General features: G+C 33.2%; 2 protein-coding genes and 1 long non-coding RNA gene across 3 annotated transcripts; 1 reads left to right on the forward strand and 2 right to left on the reverse strand.

The window, feature by feature from the left end:
* Positions 1-140: 140 nt before the first annotated feature.
* On the reverse strand, positions 141-1,386 carry LOC103839135 (NAC domain-containing protein 69). The gene is made up of 3 exons (XM_009115627.3): positions 1,107-1,386; positions 783-1,036; positions 141-634 (listed from the first exon to the last, which is right to left on the reverse strand). The coding sequence occupies exons 1-3, from the start codon at positions 1,258-1,260 to the stop codon at positions 314-316; spliced, it is 729 nt and encodes a 242-aa protein (XP_009113875.1). The 5' UTR covers positions 1,261-1,386; the 3' UTR covers positions 141-313.
* A 2,405-nt stretch (positions 1,387-3,791) lies between these two features.
* On the forward strand, positions 3,792-4,269 carry LOC117127695 (uncharacterized protein At4g04775-like). Its single transcript, XM_033278318.1, has 2 exons — positions 3,792-3,956; positions 4,033-4,269. The coding sequence occupies exons 1-2, from the start codon at positions 3,792-3,794 to the stop codon at positions 4,267-4,269; spliced, it is 402 nt and encodes a 133-aa protein (XP_033134209.1).
* A 2,051-nt stretch (positions 4,270-6,320) lies between these two features.
* LOC117128497 lies at positions 6,321-10,757 on the reverse strand. The gene is made up of 2 exons (XR_004451806.1): positions 6,751-10,757; positions 6,321-6,714 (listed from the first exon to the last, which is right to left on the reverse strand). It is a non-coding gene; the product is annotated as an uncharacterized LOC117128497 (long non-coding RNA).
* Between the last annotated feature and the right edge of the window lie 6,187 nt (positions 10,758-16,944).

Consider the following 16,944-nt stretch of genomic DNA (forward strand, 5'->3'; position numbering starts at 1 on the left):
AAGTAATGAATCTCCAATTTGGGAGTCAAGAAAAAGTTTTAACTTTGACCAACACCAGAATGGGCAAACGCTAGTTCGCTGACGAGTTTCTTTTTCACGTCTGCAATGTAGCATCAATAAGTTCAAAACAACAGTAGAAGTTATTTGCAGATTCATATCAAAAGATTATTGATAAGCAAATTTTTTTTATAAACATTATTTCACCTGAAAAGGAAAGAACATAATCAATATCTTTAAAATCCAACATATGTTTGAGATAATAAGATAACAGGTAGGCACCGAATCAACACACACAAGACCGCATGTTTTGATGTTAAGGTGCGTCGTCTGAATTGAGCTTCCCTTGTCTTTCTACGGATGGAAGGTTTTGCAGAAGTTTGTACATCTTTGCAAAATTAGCTGCTCTTACGGTGTTGGAATCAACGACCGGTGTTTGTTTTGATGGAAGGTTATGCTGACGTTTGTCCATCTTTGTAAGAATTGTTGCTCTGGCAGAATTAGATTCAGCGACAAAAGAGTGACCCAGAGAACTTGAGTTATTACCACCAGAAGGGAAGTTTCCAACTTCATTACCACCAGATAGGAAGTCTCCACCTTCACCCTTATACATTATTTTGCAGATAACATAGGTCCTCTACCAAAGAAGACGCAATAATTAGTTGCCAACAAGATATGAAATTAAAACTCTAGCAACTCTATCAGAAGCAAGAAAAACTAATTAAAACTGTGAGTTGAGACAGTGTATTTCAACAAAAACGTGGTTAAAATTAAGCAGACGCTACCTGATCAGGAGGTAAGCAAGTGATGTGATACTCGTACATAAGCCAATCAGATTTACGAACTTTATCGTCAATGTACACAAGCGTCATCTTAAGCCCGATCTCCCCGCAATTTCCTCCCTTATTATTGATATTCATAGAACGACCAGTTTTTTTCCAAAACCCAGAACGTGTAACTCTCCTTGTCGCCTTCTTCGTGGATTCTTTCGGAGAGAAGAAGTACCATACAAGATCATTCGATTTGATCTTCGATAACGCTGCAAACAGGAAACCCCAAATCAAAACAACGTGATTGATTTCAAGGTGAATTGAGATTGAGAAACTTACCAGGCAGAAACTGTGGTTCGTAGCTAAAGATGTTGATCTCGCTAATCGCATCGGTAACGAGCCATTCATTACCCAGAATTTTGTTCTTCAGATAAAATTTTATCAATTCCTCGTCCGTAGGACTAAACCTATACCCCACCCGATTATTGCTCATTTGATCTGGAAACAAATATTATTTTCAGACTCGCGACCTGATTTTCTAGGGTTTGAGTTCTCTTCTCTGGTGCGCACACAAAAAAATAAAAGAAAGAATTACATTTTGGGTGTGACTCGGAAACCATCAAGCAACATTAAGAATGATTAGGAAAATAATGAATAGGAATAAAATTTTAGGAACGATGAGGAACAAGGGTTCCTTATCAAAATTAACAAGAAACAAATTTACATTATAATTCTCTACAAAAAAAAGAAATGAGAAGGAATGAAGAGGAAAAAATATTCTTCACCAATGGTAATATTTTTGAGAAACATTAAGGAATGCAGTGTTCCTCTTCGTTCTCTTGGTTACCATTCAAACCCTTTAAGTTTATTATATCACTATAAGACAGTTTCCACTACCAACACACTTTTTCTCGAGTCAAGTGTTCAGGTACTCTTAATGAGGGAAAAAGGGATCTACCATACTCTCATGTGATCTGCCATACTTTTATCTGTTTTCATACTCTTAGAGAATGTGGTTAATATCTAAAATACCCCTGACCGATTTAATGAATAAATTAATCGAGTATCTACTCTCTTTCTCCTCTCCTCCTCCCTCCCTCCCCCCCCCCGACAAGATTCACTCGAAACCCACTCGATACTTCCCTCGTACTCATCTTCTCGTGAATTCGTTTGGAATACGATCTCTTCGCTTGGATACTGGATCATCGAGCTATTAATTTCGTTATACAAGGTATGTATCTCAAATCGTCGTTAAGACCGATGTATAGAATCCACCATAGACGAACTCATTATTCACGGGATTCCGATTAGATAGAAGATTTCGTATTTGTATGAACTAATCGACGATCGGAAAGTTTGAATGGTCTGTTTGTTAGGGAATTCGATAATCAAAAACTGTATAATTGAATATCGGGAATCAAAGCTGATAACAATTTGGTTTTGAATTGAAGACTCGACTCCAAATTTATAGTTTTAATTGAAAAATTCTTATTCATTTGGGTTTCATGAACTAATCGAGGATCGGAAAGGAATGATTGAATGTCGGGAATTATGACGATTCAGTCGAAGATTAGACCTTCTGGCTTATCACTAATTGGTTGGTTACTGACACAACTCTGTGACATGGTATAACGAAGTATAACGAAGTACAACTTTAATGGCTTAACTGTGTAACCAAGTATAACGTGAATGGTATAACTGAATAAACAAGTATAACTTTAAGTGGTTAAATGTTTTTATTGCACACAATGTGTCCATTTTCGACGAACATACACTTTGATTATGATGGACATTATTCTAAGGATGGAGATGATTATGAATGGATTCCAGCCGATGCTCGTTTGTATGTTATATCCTTTAAGACATCATCGTTGGAGGAGATCACTTATTCGTTGTTGAAAGAGAGGATATGCAGGAAGATGGGAATAGATCCGTTTACGAATAGGCTCAATTTGGGTTACATTCTATTGGTAGTGGAACCTAAGAGGCAATCGTATATTTTGGATGATGAAGATGTGTTTGTTTATCTAACATCAGTTGATAGAGAGCAAAGAAGAAGTATTTTGCATGTGGAGGACATCGAAGAATTGCAAATAGTTCAAATAACCGAGCAACTGTCAAGAGTTGGAGAGAGCTCTTGTAGTAGGAACTATTGTGAGCGTGAGAGTGGATATGGAGAAGAAGATAATGTGGGCACAGGTTTGGAGCACGATGAACATCCCCACAAGAAACAGAAGAAGAGTAGGTTGGAAACCTTTCAGTTTCAGTTTTGATGTGGATTAGGTTGTAAGCCTTTCACTTTCGGTTTTGGTGTTTGCCTTTCACTTTCGGTTTTGGTGTTTTTATCGTATGAGAACGTTGTGAGGTGAATAAATTTTATTTGTGTGTTGTATAACTAAGTGAAACTGGTATAACTACGTTATGTAAACTGAATAATATGATTGTAAATTCTAAACTTTGTAATTTAATTTTATAAGTCATGGAAGTAATACGATTGTAGTTTATTATTAGTGCTATGTTAATTATGATTTAATCAGAATTGTTAAAATTCTATCTCATTGCTTGGTAGCAATCATATAGGAAATACAATGTGTTGTCATAGCTTTATCGCTGAAACTGACCTCGTTAGATTTGATAACTCTTTATGGCACGAAATCAAGTTTATATGTACATGATCGTATGAGAAATGAACTCAGGAAATATAATTGCATTAGTATAACCACAAAATCATTAATTCAAGTCGAGTATAACTAAGATAAATAGAAATAATTAAAAAGTGCAACTTTGACGCTTTCTGTAAAACTGAGTACTTGGTGAAACTTACAACAGAAAAAACCATGGGTTCTTAATTTTCCCGCCCAGCTTTTCGAATTTCTAATTTCCCAGCTTTTCCCAATCGTTCAATCGAAGTATTAAAGACCCTTTTTTTAGGTTTTCCCCATTTGCTATCTTCATTTTCTCTCTCTTCCCTAATCTTTTCTCCTCTCTCTCCTCGTCACTCCCTCCCTCCCCCCAAAAACCGAGATGTCCGCCGCTTCATCTTCCACGACCGGTGGTCGGAGACGGATACGAACTCCGGGGATACCTAGTAGGTGTTGGTGCGGGGTGGGCGTCACCGAGATCATCTCCAGAAGCAATCCAAACCCATATCGCCGGTATTATCGGTGTCTCTTTGCGGCTTCACAAAGGGTACATCCGTTTGTTGTTTATATATCGAACGCTTATGAATCACGCTTACTCGTTTTGAAAAAAAATCATGTTGTAGCTCGAGAACGACAATCATGTCTTCAAATGGGTTGACGAAGCCTTCACCGATGAGATACAACAGCTGAACTACCAAGTTCGAATGCTCGAAGAAGAAGTTCAGAGTCCCAAAGCAACAATAAGGAATGAAGGAGATATCCGCGAAGGTCCCAAAAAGATGCCCATGATAAAGATATCAGGAGGTTGTGTTCTTCTTACCATCGTTTTAGTTGTAGGAATTATGATGTACAAAAAGTAATTGAAATTCCTAAGAGAATTCCAATTCCTATAACTAACTGTTATTGCTAAGCTATGTTTTTCTAAGTTATGCGAAGTTGAACAACCATGTAGTTTGATCTATCGAAAAAGTTTATATTATTTTTAGTATGTTAGACAATTGAGAAAGTGAAACTAACACAATATCTGACCTATTTATACGAAAAAGTCGAACAGAGGATTAAGTTAAGCCAAAAGTTGGAACAAGGATTAAGTGAAACCAAAAGTTGAAACAAGTGAGATTAAGTGAAACCAAAAGTTGAAACAGGTGAGATTAAGTGAAACGAAAAGTTGGAAAATTGACTAAGTAAAACTATAAAGTTGGAAAATTGAACAATAGAGTGAACAAAGTTGTACCGACAATAGAGATAGTTTCACCAACATTAACAGATAGTTGTACCGATATTTAAACAAAGTTTCACCAACATTAAACATTTACACGAGACCTTCAACCCTATATTTCTGAACATAAGGGTCGCTGTTTAGTACAGACTGCCTGAATTCCTCAACCTCTGGCAAACGCGGATTGAACCTGAAGTCTGCAAATCCACCTTCGGTCTGAAGCCATATATCATCAGGACCAAAATAATCTGCATGGTCTTGATTTTAGCAAAAGTTCTACTCAACTATCACATTTAAAACTAGACACAGAAACAACACTTACTCGTAGATTCACAGACTCTCCACATCTTAAGGACCACAATCACCTGTCTACGACCCCCACCACTCATGTCATCAAGACCATCCCGGAAGGCAACTGCCTGAGTGCCGGTCACCACACATCTTATCTGATGGTCACTATTCAGAATAAAGAAAAAGTGCGTCAGTTACAATATATATATATATATATATATAAATTTTGCTTGGATCATATGTTACTTTATACTCACATGTTGTCCCTTATGTAAAACTCTATCCTTGGTCCTGAAGGGGCATCGAGATGGGCTTCCGTGTTGAAGACCACTCCCATTGTATCTACCATATAAGTGTTACTCAACTAAATCAGTTCGTTTCACTTAGTTTCACTTACATCTACAGAGTTATACAAAGTTATGAAACCAAGCCATGCGACTGTTGAGATTACCATTGCTAAATCAGTTGTGATTACCATTCCTAAACCATTCCTAAACCATTTCTAAATCAGTTGTGATTACCATTCCTAAATCTGTTCGTTTCACTTACCTATGGGATATTTGAGGTCACGCCAGTGCATGCGAGGGATTGCATGGATGCTTTTGAAATCCAAGAAAAGACGATTGTTCAGAGGTTCGATGATGCGGACTTGCGTAAGGCGCGAAGCAATTAGTCTGAACGAAGACCTAGTTTTCTTGAAACATGGGTAGGCCCGTTCAACATCTACTACAAAGATTTCCACTCATCTTCCCTCTTCCTTCTCAAGGCCCCTAAAATTTTTATAATTCCCATAAGTGTTCATCTCCATCTTGTATCCCTACAAAAATAAAGTACAAAGATCATGTTTATTACATGTTACAAGGATCAAGTTTTTATTTCTGACGGTTACATGTTTATTACACAATTGAGAGATGATGATATACACTTACATCTTCATCTGCGAGGATATAGTTATAGTAAGGCCCATTGTTGGTAACACAGGAATATGAAGGGTAGATCCTGTGTAGTTTCACTCTGAAACGCCAAGCCCTGACCGCCGGGTTATAAGTAACCTCGGAAAGCTTATCGTACTCTGCCATCTTGTGTTTGTTGAGAGATGAGAGAAGAGAAGGAGTATTCGCAGAGATGAGAGAAGAGATGAGAGAGGAGATGGAGTAACAGTGAGTGTTTAAATGCAGAATTCTCTTAAATGCAAGAGATGTAGCGTATAAATGATACTCGGAAGTGTAATGATTATTAAAAGAGACTTTTTCACAAGAGAAGTCGTGGGGACGTGTTTTCCTTTCGACGAGTCTATCAAATGTCGTGTTCGTTCCACGAGTCTATCAACCTCGGGCAAAAATAGGAGTAGTAGATTCTAATAGTTCATTAAATTACAGGTTTTTTCTCAAAATTAATATTATCATTTTCATTGATTATCTCCTACACTGGTAGTTGCTATCATTAAATATATGAACTCTAAATATATTCACTAACTATTATACATTTTGGAAACTGACCATATTTTAAAAAATAAAACGATATAATATCTAAATTTCGTTAAGTTTTGTATAGTTTCAAATTTTCATACAATCTAAATTGTTACGTTTTGCTTAGTTTCATAAATTTAGCCCGTGATCTCCACGAGTTTCACTTACTTATACATATTTATGTATGTTAAAATTCAGGAGAGGCGACTGTTGCAGTCAGAAAGCGTGTTAGATAAGTTGAAGTAGTTATGCTTTCTCGGGGAGAGAAATGGTTTAATCTCGGGGGAGTCTCGAGTCAATCAAGTAATAATACTCATCAAATCAACCTGAGTCAATCAAGTAATAATACTCATCAAATCAACCTTAAATGGACACGCCACTGTTCAACTTCATTAAATATAGTTAGATATATCTTAATAAATTATAGTTTTACAAAGTTTCAATTCCAACAGACGCGACTGTTATTCAAAAGGCGTGTCACAGAAGTCATGTCTTCTCGAGGAGTCCATCAAATCACCTATAAATGGTTTATCACTTCTACAATTACACTCTACAATTACATACAATTTCAAATCTCTACAATTTCCCTCATCTCTCTCACACAATAACATTTTTTCTTTTATCAGATTTAGACATGGATTCTCTCCCTCCTTCAATGCTTCATAAGATTCTCTCTACGGTAGCAACGATGAATATCCGGGATTTTGGTTCTGCAAGGATTGCTTTTCCCGGGTTCAACGAAGTTGGAAGAGAAGATCACTTCTACAGATCGGCCAATCTCATTTACCTGAATGACTGGGTAGACGAGGTCAGTGTTGTTCGAACATTCAGGCTTAAATGCTACCGTTCGGGTAATCCAGAGGCCATATACTTGAGAGGTATGTATGAGTTCTTCATCCTCCATTTAGTTGATGAAGGATGGGAAAAAATCCATCTTGCTGGTGAGAGAGGATGCGAGTTGGCCCAGTATCTTGATGGAATGCTGAACTCAGCCTTTAGCATTGATCAGAGGGGAATTGTTCACAACTACCCTGCCTTTACTCGTCAACATGTTGATAAGATGTTTCAAATCATCTGTAGTTGGCAACTCTCAGGCCATTGGGATTACGATTAACCTGGCATGTTTCTATCTATGGCTGAAAGGATAGATCCTAATGTGCCACGTGATTGCTGGTGTTCCCACATAGACCCTCCAGAGTTTGAAGTCTCCCTAGATGGATCACGATCACGGTGGAAATGCGATCGTTGTTTCCGGAATTGTGCAGCGTATGACTTCTGCTACCAAATACACTTGACTGCTCGCACATGGCCAATTGAAGATTAGTAGAAGTTTTATCTAGTTTTACTAAGTTGTTAAGTTGATGAGCTGTTATGCTCTGTTATTTCTCTAGTTCTATCTATAAACATTATGTAATTACTCTAGTTATATCTATAAACTAATCTTTTTATTTGAACTTCACTAAATATATCAATAACAACACATGTGGCCGAACAATAACGTAATAATAAATTGCAATCTAAATGTGGAGTACTCAATGTGCGATTTAGTTCAATTTAGCATAACTTTGTAACTGGGACAGTATTTATTTGTTCAGGTTTTATTACGCTACACAGTTATACCAAAGTTTACAATTACACTAAGTCATATAAAGGTTTCGGAAGTTAAGGCGAAATAGATCCGAATTTATGGATCGGGTCTGGATGGTCCGCGAAATGGCCCTGGTTGGGTTGTAATTATGTAAGTTTTTGTTGGCTCTGTGGTCTTTTAATAAATTTTCTGATTTAATTAAAGATATATTTAATTCCAAATCCGGTCAGTTTCGGGCAGGAGTATCTCAGATCATTTTTTTTTGGGCAGGAGCACCTAAGCGTTTAATTCCTTTTTCTCTCATTTCAACACCTTCTCTCCTATTCTCAATGTGTGGAAACCCCTTGCTATCCTTTTCCCATTATTTATAACTGAAACCTAATTAAAAATAAGAATTAATTCATGTGGCCACAAATCAATATTTTTTTTCTCTTTCCTTATCTCTTAATTTTTTTTTTCATCTTCCTCGTATTTTCTTTCTGTTTGGGAAGAAGATGAAACATGACGATGAAGTTAGAGTTTTACAGTCCTTAGTTGGCCTCATGTAGAACAAATAAAAAAAATGATAAGGACAGAATGATGGCGTTGATGATGAAGACGTTGACAGCAGTGAGGACAGGTACGACGACGGCAAGGATGTAGAAGGTGAATGTGAGATATGATTCTGAGATAATAAATTTGTTTCGAAGCATCAACATCAACATTTGGAATCTTCGGTTCATATTCCACCAATTTAACCATTGTTCCCATGATGGATGGATAACTCCGATGAATTTGATTTGTGTCTCTGGCTACTTCCTTTTGATTCCAACGAAACCGGTTATGACTAAATTGAAATCTACTGAGTTCTTGTTTTCTGATTTTGCCCCCATGGAACTTGCTGTCTCACTAGCCAAAACACCATGATTCCAGAAAGCATCAAAAATATCAACCGGATATGATTCATAAGCACAACAAGTAAGATGTACATCAAAAATATATGATTTTATACATGTGTACACAAACAAATAATTATACATAACACTGATTGTACACATGTACAAACATCTAACAGTGGCAATGTAAGCAACAGAAAATCAAACACTTACAGTATCAAGTTCTTAAATAATCTCCATTAATGAACACATGTGAACTCTTTCGTTCACATAAACCGTCCATCCTTGTCCTTTTACAAATGCATTTTCTATCCTTCAGATGTACACGTGTACGCATCGACGTAGTTATTTCAATGTATTTGTGTACACAAACATTTTATGTACACACATAGGACATGGACGACGACAGCAAGGATGTAGAAGGTGAATGTGAGATATGATTCTGAGATAATAAATTTGTTTGGAAGCATTGACATCAACGTTTGGAATCTTCGGCTCATCTTCCACTGTAAATTTAACCATTGTTACCATGATGGATGGATAACTCCGATGAATTCAATTTTTGTCTCTGGCTGCTTCCTTTTGATTTCAACGAAACCGGTTATGACTAAATTGAAATATATTATGTTCTTGTTTTTTTGATTTTGCCCCCATAGAACTTGCTGTCTCACTAGCCAAAGCACCACGATTCCAGAAAGCATCAAAAATATCAACCGGCTATGATTCATAAGCATAAAGCAAGATGTACATCAAAAATATATGATTTTGTACATGTGTACACAAACAAATAATTATACATAACACTGATTGTACACATGTACAAACATCTAACAGTGACAATGTAAGCAACGAAAAATCAAACACTTATAGTATCAAGTTCTTAAATAATCCCCATTAATGAACACACGTGAACTCTTTCATTCACATAAACCATCCATCTTCGTCCTTTTACAAAGGAATTTTCTATCCTTCATATGTACATGTGTACAATAATATTGTGTACGCATCGACGTAGTTATTTTCCAAAAACTTAATGAATGGCATTTTCGTAATTAAAAGCATCATCTTCCTCAAAAAATCACTAGGGTTCTGGAACTTTACAACGCAGCCGCCATGGATTATTTTCACTTAATCTTCTTTTTTTTTGCGTTTAGACAGAGATTAACACTTCAAACTTGTAGAACTATCATATACTAACGATTTTAACCTTCAGAATAAGAAAAAACTAAGATTTTACACTTCCCCTAATTTACCAATTAACACCAAATCGAGACATTCATCAACCAACAAGCATTTAACCACCGCAAATTCGGACGCACCGTCACATCTCGGATTCTTAAGCTTCGTTGTTAGCCAACATCTCATCCCAACAATCTCTTTCAGGTTTCGTCAAAAATATAAGAAAATTTCGTCAAAAAAAAAATTTGTGGGTCAAATTAGAATACAAATGTGGATTGGTGTTTTCTTAGGTTTTAAAATTCAAATACGTTTGAAAAGAAACTGGCAACTGAGCACCAAAAAAAAACAATTAGGTTTATTGAAAAAGGGGTAATTGTGTAAACAACCAACAAGAAACTACCTTAGTTGTTGTAACTGTGTGAGAGTGTAATAAAAAACTTAAAACTGACTCTAGATGTAAATGACTCAAAATAAAATTATCTTTCTCTTTTTATTTTTTAATATTATACAGAAGCCGCCCGCAAGGTCCGTATGTCTATTTCTTTTTAATTATAGGGAAATTACATGTTTACCACTTTTATGGTACCATTTTTCATTTTTACCACCACTAATGAGACATTTTCAAAAATACATTTTTCACTAAGTGACAAAAGACTCTTATAAACTTGTTATTTATATATATAATAATTTATTATTTAAATAAAAAATAAAAAAAAAAAAATAAAAAATAAGAATAAAAAATAAAAAATAAAAAATAAAAAAAATGTAAATTATTTTTTATTTTTTGAAATATACTTTTTCAAATTCGAATTTTTTTATAAAACTTTTATTTTAGAATTTTTTTTAGAATTTTTTTTTCAAATTTCTTTTTGAAAAACGAAAATTATGTTTGAAACTATTTTTTTTTAAATTTTTATATATTTTTAAGTATTTATATATTTATTAGAATCATAAATTTCACATTCCAAAAACCCTACCCCACCCCTCAACTCTAAACCGTAAGTCTAGATTAGTTAACCCTAAGGGTATAATTGTATTTTACCCTTCATTAAAAGTGAGGGTAAAAATAGTTAGTGTAAACATGAAAAATGGTATTATGAATGTGGTATTTGTGGTAATTTCCTTTTAATTATTTGTAGCGTTGGGCAAAATAGCTGAATACGGATTCAAAATTTTGATATATAAAAAATTATAACCTAATTCGCCTAAACCGAAATATTTTGAATATATATAACCGAATCAAATCTATATATTTAATATACAGTATTAGTTATTTTCGATTTAATATCCAAAAACAATATCCAAAAATATATAAATAATCTTGAAAATTATCAAAATACATATATAAAAAAAAGTCAAAAAATAAATATTTAAAATAGCTATTTAATACTTAAATATTTATTAATTTTATATCCAAATATTAAAACCAAACAAATTGTTTTGTTAAATTTAGGTATTTTGACATACATTATTTAAATTAATATATTATATTATTTACTTTTAAATTTTGACAAACTATATAAATTTTGATTGTTTAAAAATAATTTAAATGGATTATCTGAATCCGAAACTAATCTGAATGGATACCCATAAGAAGTCAGAAGAATATAAGTCGGATTGGTTGGAGCTTTAAGCCTTTAACTTTATTTTGATCCAAGTTTTAAAAGCGCGGATATTTTTTTCTTTGCAGATTTTATATAAATATGTCAAAATGCAGATGTTGGTTAAGCCAATCAAAAATATAGGTTCTTGGATTACTACAGTTGCTTTGATTTTAATCAAGCAAAAGAGCATGCTATATTTATAGTAATCATTTTTATGATGAGTTTCACAAAGTTTCCATGTGGGACATTTACACTTTATAAATATATCTCAAATATATTTAATGTGTTAACAATTATAGAGATTTATGTATAAATTATTTTATAAAATCTCGAGGATATTTAATATTCTAAATTTTGCTAGATCCATAAAATCTTGTTAACCATAATTTATACTATATTTTTATTTTAAAATATTAATAAAGAAAAAAACAGCAAAAAATAGAGAAATATGTTTAGGGATTTATGTTCTTAAAAGTTCAAAATACTCTTAATGAATGACACGATTATTTTCTTTGCAAGTTTCATATAAATGTGTCAAATATTTCTAAGTTCATGTTTTTGTATAATATTAAACTTTTATTCAAATGTGGGAAAGCATTTGTAGTTCAACGTTGTTGAAAATTGTTCATGTGTTTTACGTGGTGACAATATTCTCCTCTTTGAATTCAAAAACTTGGCCGAATCTCCGGTTTTGCATCTAGAAAAACGCTAATGGAGGCAACCTACCACGATTTTGGCTACTCGGTACAGTAAATCAGTAAAAATGAAACAGTTGATTTAATATAAATAAACACAATTACTCGGATTAATTGCCTAAGAGTAATAAAATATTTTTTGTTTAAATCCAATAAAAAAAATAGGCCTTGGGTTTACTACGGCTCATTTGATTTTACTTAAGAAAAAAAGCATGTTATATTTATAGTAATCATTCTTGTTAATGAGTTTCACAAAATTTCGAAGTGGGATTTTACACATATATATAAAGATCTCAAATATTTAATGCTTATAGAGATTTCTTGCATAAATTATTTCCTAAAATCTCAAAGATATATAATATTCTATATTTTGTTAAGTCAATAAAATCTTGTTAATCACGATTTATATTATGTTATTTATTTTTAAAATCTATATAATAATAGATGAGTTGCTGCTCTCTTCTAAAGATGTACACGTCGACACAATTGAGTTAAGTGGGATCCACAACTATTCAATTCTTCTTTACAATTAAATAAAAATGTATAATTAATTTATCGTAATCCCTAATTTTCTATTTCTTATATTTCCTATGTATATCTGAAACGGTGTATTATCTGTAACTGTTCACATTCAAATCTATAAATTTTTCTCTTCTCTCTGTTCTTTCACATCTATTTTTCACGGAGAAAGAGAGAAGACTAAACCTTTTGTGAAATATTTTAATTTTTCAGATCAGATCTTTTTGTTTTCTGTTTTTGTTCTGGTCAAGCGATCTATGCTTGGTCGGATTTTATCTTTCGCTTAGCGAGTTTGTACTTTTTTTGTTGTGTGTTTCGATTCAAACAGAACCGTTCTTCAATAGTTTTTATTTTTCTTCTGTTTGAGTCGAGAAATAAATTTCCAATCTATCAGATTGGATTCTCGGGTAGCTCTCTAAGCATCACTTAACTCCATCTGATCTCTACTCAACTAGGTCGACCGAGTTTGAAGAGGGCAATATCGCGTCTGCTTGCCATCATTCCTGAGTGGGGCGGCGAAGTTCTTCCGGTTAACTTCACCGGAGACGTGAACGCTCTCATCACAGCCAGCTGTTGAAGGTTGATAATGAGTGAGGAAGGCGATCAAAGAGAAGCTGCATCCCTTTACAGGTGAAGATTGGTGGTCCGGCAAGAAAGCCATGGTAAATCGAGGATCTACCGGCGAAGTCGTTAGCTTTTTCACACCAAGCAGCGGCGCACAGTCAAGAGGATAACTGCATGAACGATGGAGGCTTGGAGCGGTATATTGGGCCTCCTCCATCTTTGGGCTTAGTAACTTTAATTTTATAGTTTGTAAGTGTGATATTTGGACCATTATCATCGCATGTATAGTCAATAGATTGGATCTTCGAATCACCAACGAAACATATCCCTCATTTTACGCAATCATTCAACTAAAATTGAATTATATACGTGGCTAAATATTATTTTCTATTTGTGAACAACTTTTGATAATAACATTTATTTGTTTATTGTTGAAGATGAGATCATATGAATTGGTTGAGGCGTACTATAAAACTTTTAAATTTGAGTTCCAAATTTTCTGATCACTATTTAAGAAATCTGCTTACTATTTAACACTATAATCTGGTTTGTAATTCTCTGCTAACTAAAGCATAGGATAACCAGAAGTCCACCGTTTCATGTTATTATTCAAACGTGTTTCATGTTATTATTCAACCGTTCGTATTTTCGTTTTAAACATTTACACAATAACAATTATTACCATGATTAATTTAAAAACTGTGAAATTACAATATGTATCAGTAAATACCAAAAGTCTATCCTTCGCATCACTCACTTTATAGTCTACTATGTAACAACTAACACGTTTGACACTGACCAACCCCATAAACCACTGCTTCTCAATACAAAAGACCAACCCCATAAACCACTCCTTCTCAATACAAAAGCTCTAATAATATTATTGATCGATCAAATCATTACAAGATAAGATATGAAAATCTTAACATATATGAATACACCGGTTATTCTTATATTAATATAATCAAACTGTGTAACTTCTAATATTTCATCAATACCATTTTAATTAAGCCATAAAACCATATGTAAAAACACACAAACAACGAAATCCCCGTTCACATAATTATTCAACGCATAAACAACGTACCGACTCCGCGCTTGGGGACTATGCTCCTAGTATTAATAATGAAACAAATATAAAAAAAAATAGGGAAATATGTTAGGTGGTTTAATGCTTTAGAACGTCCAAATTACTTTTAATGAATGACACGATATTTTTCTTTGTAAGTTTCACATAAATGTGTCAAATATTTGTAAGTTCATGTTTTTTATATATTATTAAACTTTAATTCAAAATGCGGGAAAGCATTTGAAGTTCAACTTTTTAAATATTTGTTCATGTTTTTCACATGGTTATAATATTCTCCTCGTTGAATTAAAACACTTGGCCGAATTACCAGTTTTGCAGCTGGAAACGCTAATGGAGGCAACCTACCGCGATTTGGCTACTCCGCATAATAAAGAGGTAAAGATTTAAATAGTAGATTTAACATAACTAAACACTCAGATTACCAGCCAAAGAGTAATAAACTTTTTTTTTGTTTAAACCCAATCGAAAAGATAGGCTAGGGCCCATTTGATTTTACTCAAGCAAAAGAGCATGCTACATTTATAATAATCATTCTTGTTGGTGAGTTTCACAACGTTTCGATATGAGACATTTACATTTTATATATATAAATAGCTCAAAAATATTTAATACTTATAGAGGTTTTCTGCATAAATTATTTTCTAAAATCTCGAGGATATATAATATCCTAAATCTTGTTAGGTCAATAAAATTTTGTTAAATATATATTATATATTTTAAAAAATATTAATAAGAAAAAAATTGCAAGAAATTAGAGAAATATATTAGCTGGTTTAATGGCTTAAAACGTTCAATTTACCATTAATGAATGAAACGATTTTTTTTCTTTGTAAGTTTCATATAAATGTGTCAAATATTTGTAAGTTTATGTTTTTTATATGTTATTAAATCTTAATTCAAGATGCAGAAAACTATTTGGAGTTCAACATTATAGAGAGTTGTTCATGTTTTTCACATGGTGACAATATTCTCCTTTTTGAACTTAAAAAATTGACCGATTTACCAGAAAAACGTTATAGGAGGTCACCCACCGCAATTTTGACTAATAAATCAGTAAAAATTCAAATGGTCAATTCAACATAACTAAACGCTATTACTTGATTAATTGTCAAATAATAATAATTTTTTTTTGTTTAAGCCAATCAAAAAGATAGATTTTGAGTTTATTGCAGCCCATTTAATTTTACTCTAGCAAAAGAGAATTCTATATGTATAGTAATCATTTTTGTTGATGTTGTTCACAAAGTTTCGATGTGGGATATTTACACTTCATACATATAAATATCTAAAATATATCTAATGATTATAGAGATTTCTTGTATAAATTATTTCCTAAAATCTCGAGATAATATTGATAAGAAAATAAATAGCAAGTAAATAAGGAAATATATATTAGGTTATTTAATGTTTTGAAATTTCCTACTTACCCTTAGTGAAAAGAGACAACAATGCTAAAAACTAGGGCAATTAGAGTAACAATCCGAAGTATAACATGTTTTAATAGTATAGATGACGAAACAACAATTTTTTTTTGTTTGTGATTTTTTTTATACAAAAAGAAGTAGCATTTGTCTTTTGGATACTATGAGTCAAATGAAAAAGGGTTGTTTGTTTCACCATCCAGATAAGTCATCTCGATAGAGATGATGAGAGTTTTGTTTGTTTATGTATTAAAAGTACAAATCATTAGGATGGATCATCTGGATGAACTTTCCAAATTTCGGCTTAGTTTTGAAAATCAGCTGGCTGATCCAAATTGAACCATCGGGATGGAGATGGTTCTGTAAAAAATAGTATAATGTTTATTATATCCCTATATAATTCACAAATTACAAACTTAAATCTAATATCATTTTGCCACTCACGAAAAAGACAAAAACACAAAAACGAATTTTTTTCTCAAAACCTAAAAACACATTTTCCTGTTAAAACCACAAAAACGCATTTTTGTGTTAAAACCTTAAACATGTATTTTCCACCAAAAATTGCAAAACCCTATTTTCCCGCCAAAACTAGAAAACACATTTTCCCGCCAAAAAGCATTTTACATCCAAACCGAAAAACTCATTTTCCCGCCAAACACACACATTTCCCACCAAAATTGCAAGAAAGCATTTTCACCCCAAAAACGGTTAAACGCACTTTCTCGCTAAAACCACAAAACATATTGTTTCGCTAAAATGAATTTTCTGCCAAATCACACAAACTTATTTTCTCGCCAAACACACATAAAACACATTTTCCACCAAAACCGCATTTCTTGCCAAAAATGCATTTTCCCGTCAAAAACGTTAAAACGCATTTTTCGCCAAAAACGTAAAAACACATTTTTCAGCCAAAAAAAAAAAAAACAAAAAACACATTTTCACTAAAAAGATAAAAACGTTTTTTTCCGCCAAAACTAGAAAATGCATTTTCCCGCCAAAAATGATTTTTTCCGCC

Source organism: Brassica rapa, chromosome A09 (assembly GCF_000309985.2).
Source record: "Brassica rapa cultivar Chiifu-401-42 chromosome A09, CAAS_Brap_v3.01, whole genome shotgun sequence".
NCBI lineage: Eukaryota > Viridiplantae > Streptophyta > Magnoliopsida > Brassicales > Brassicaceae > Brassica > Brassica rapa.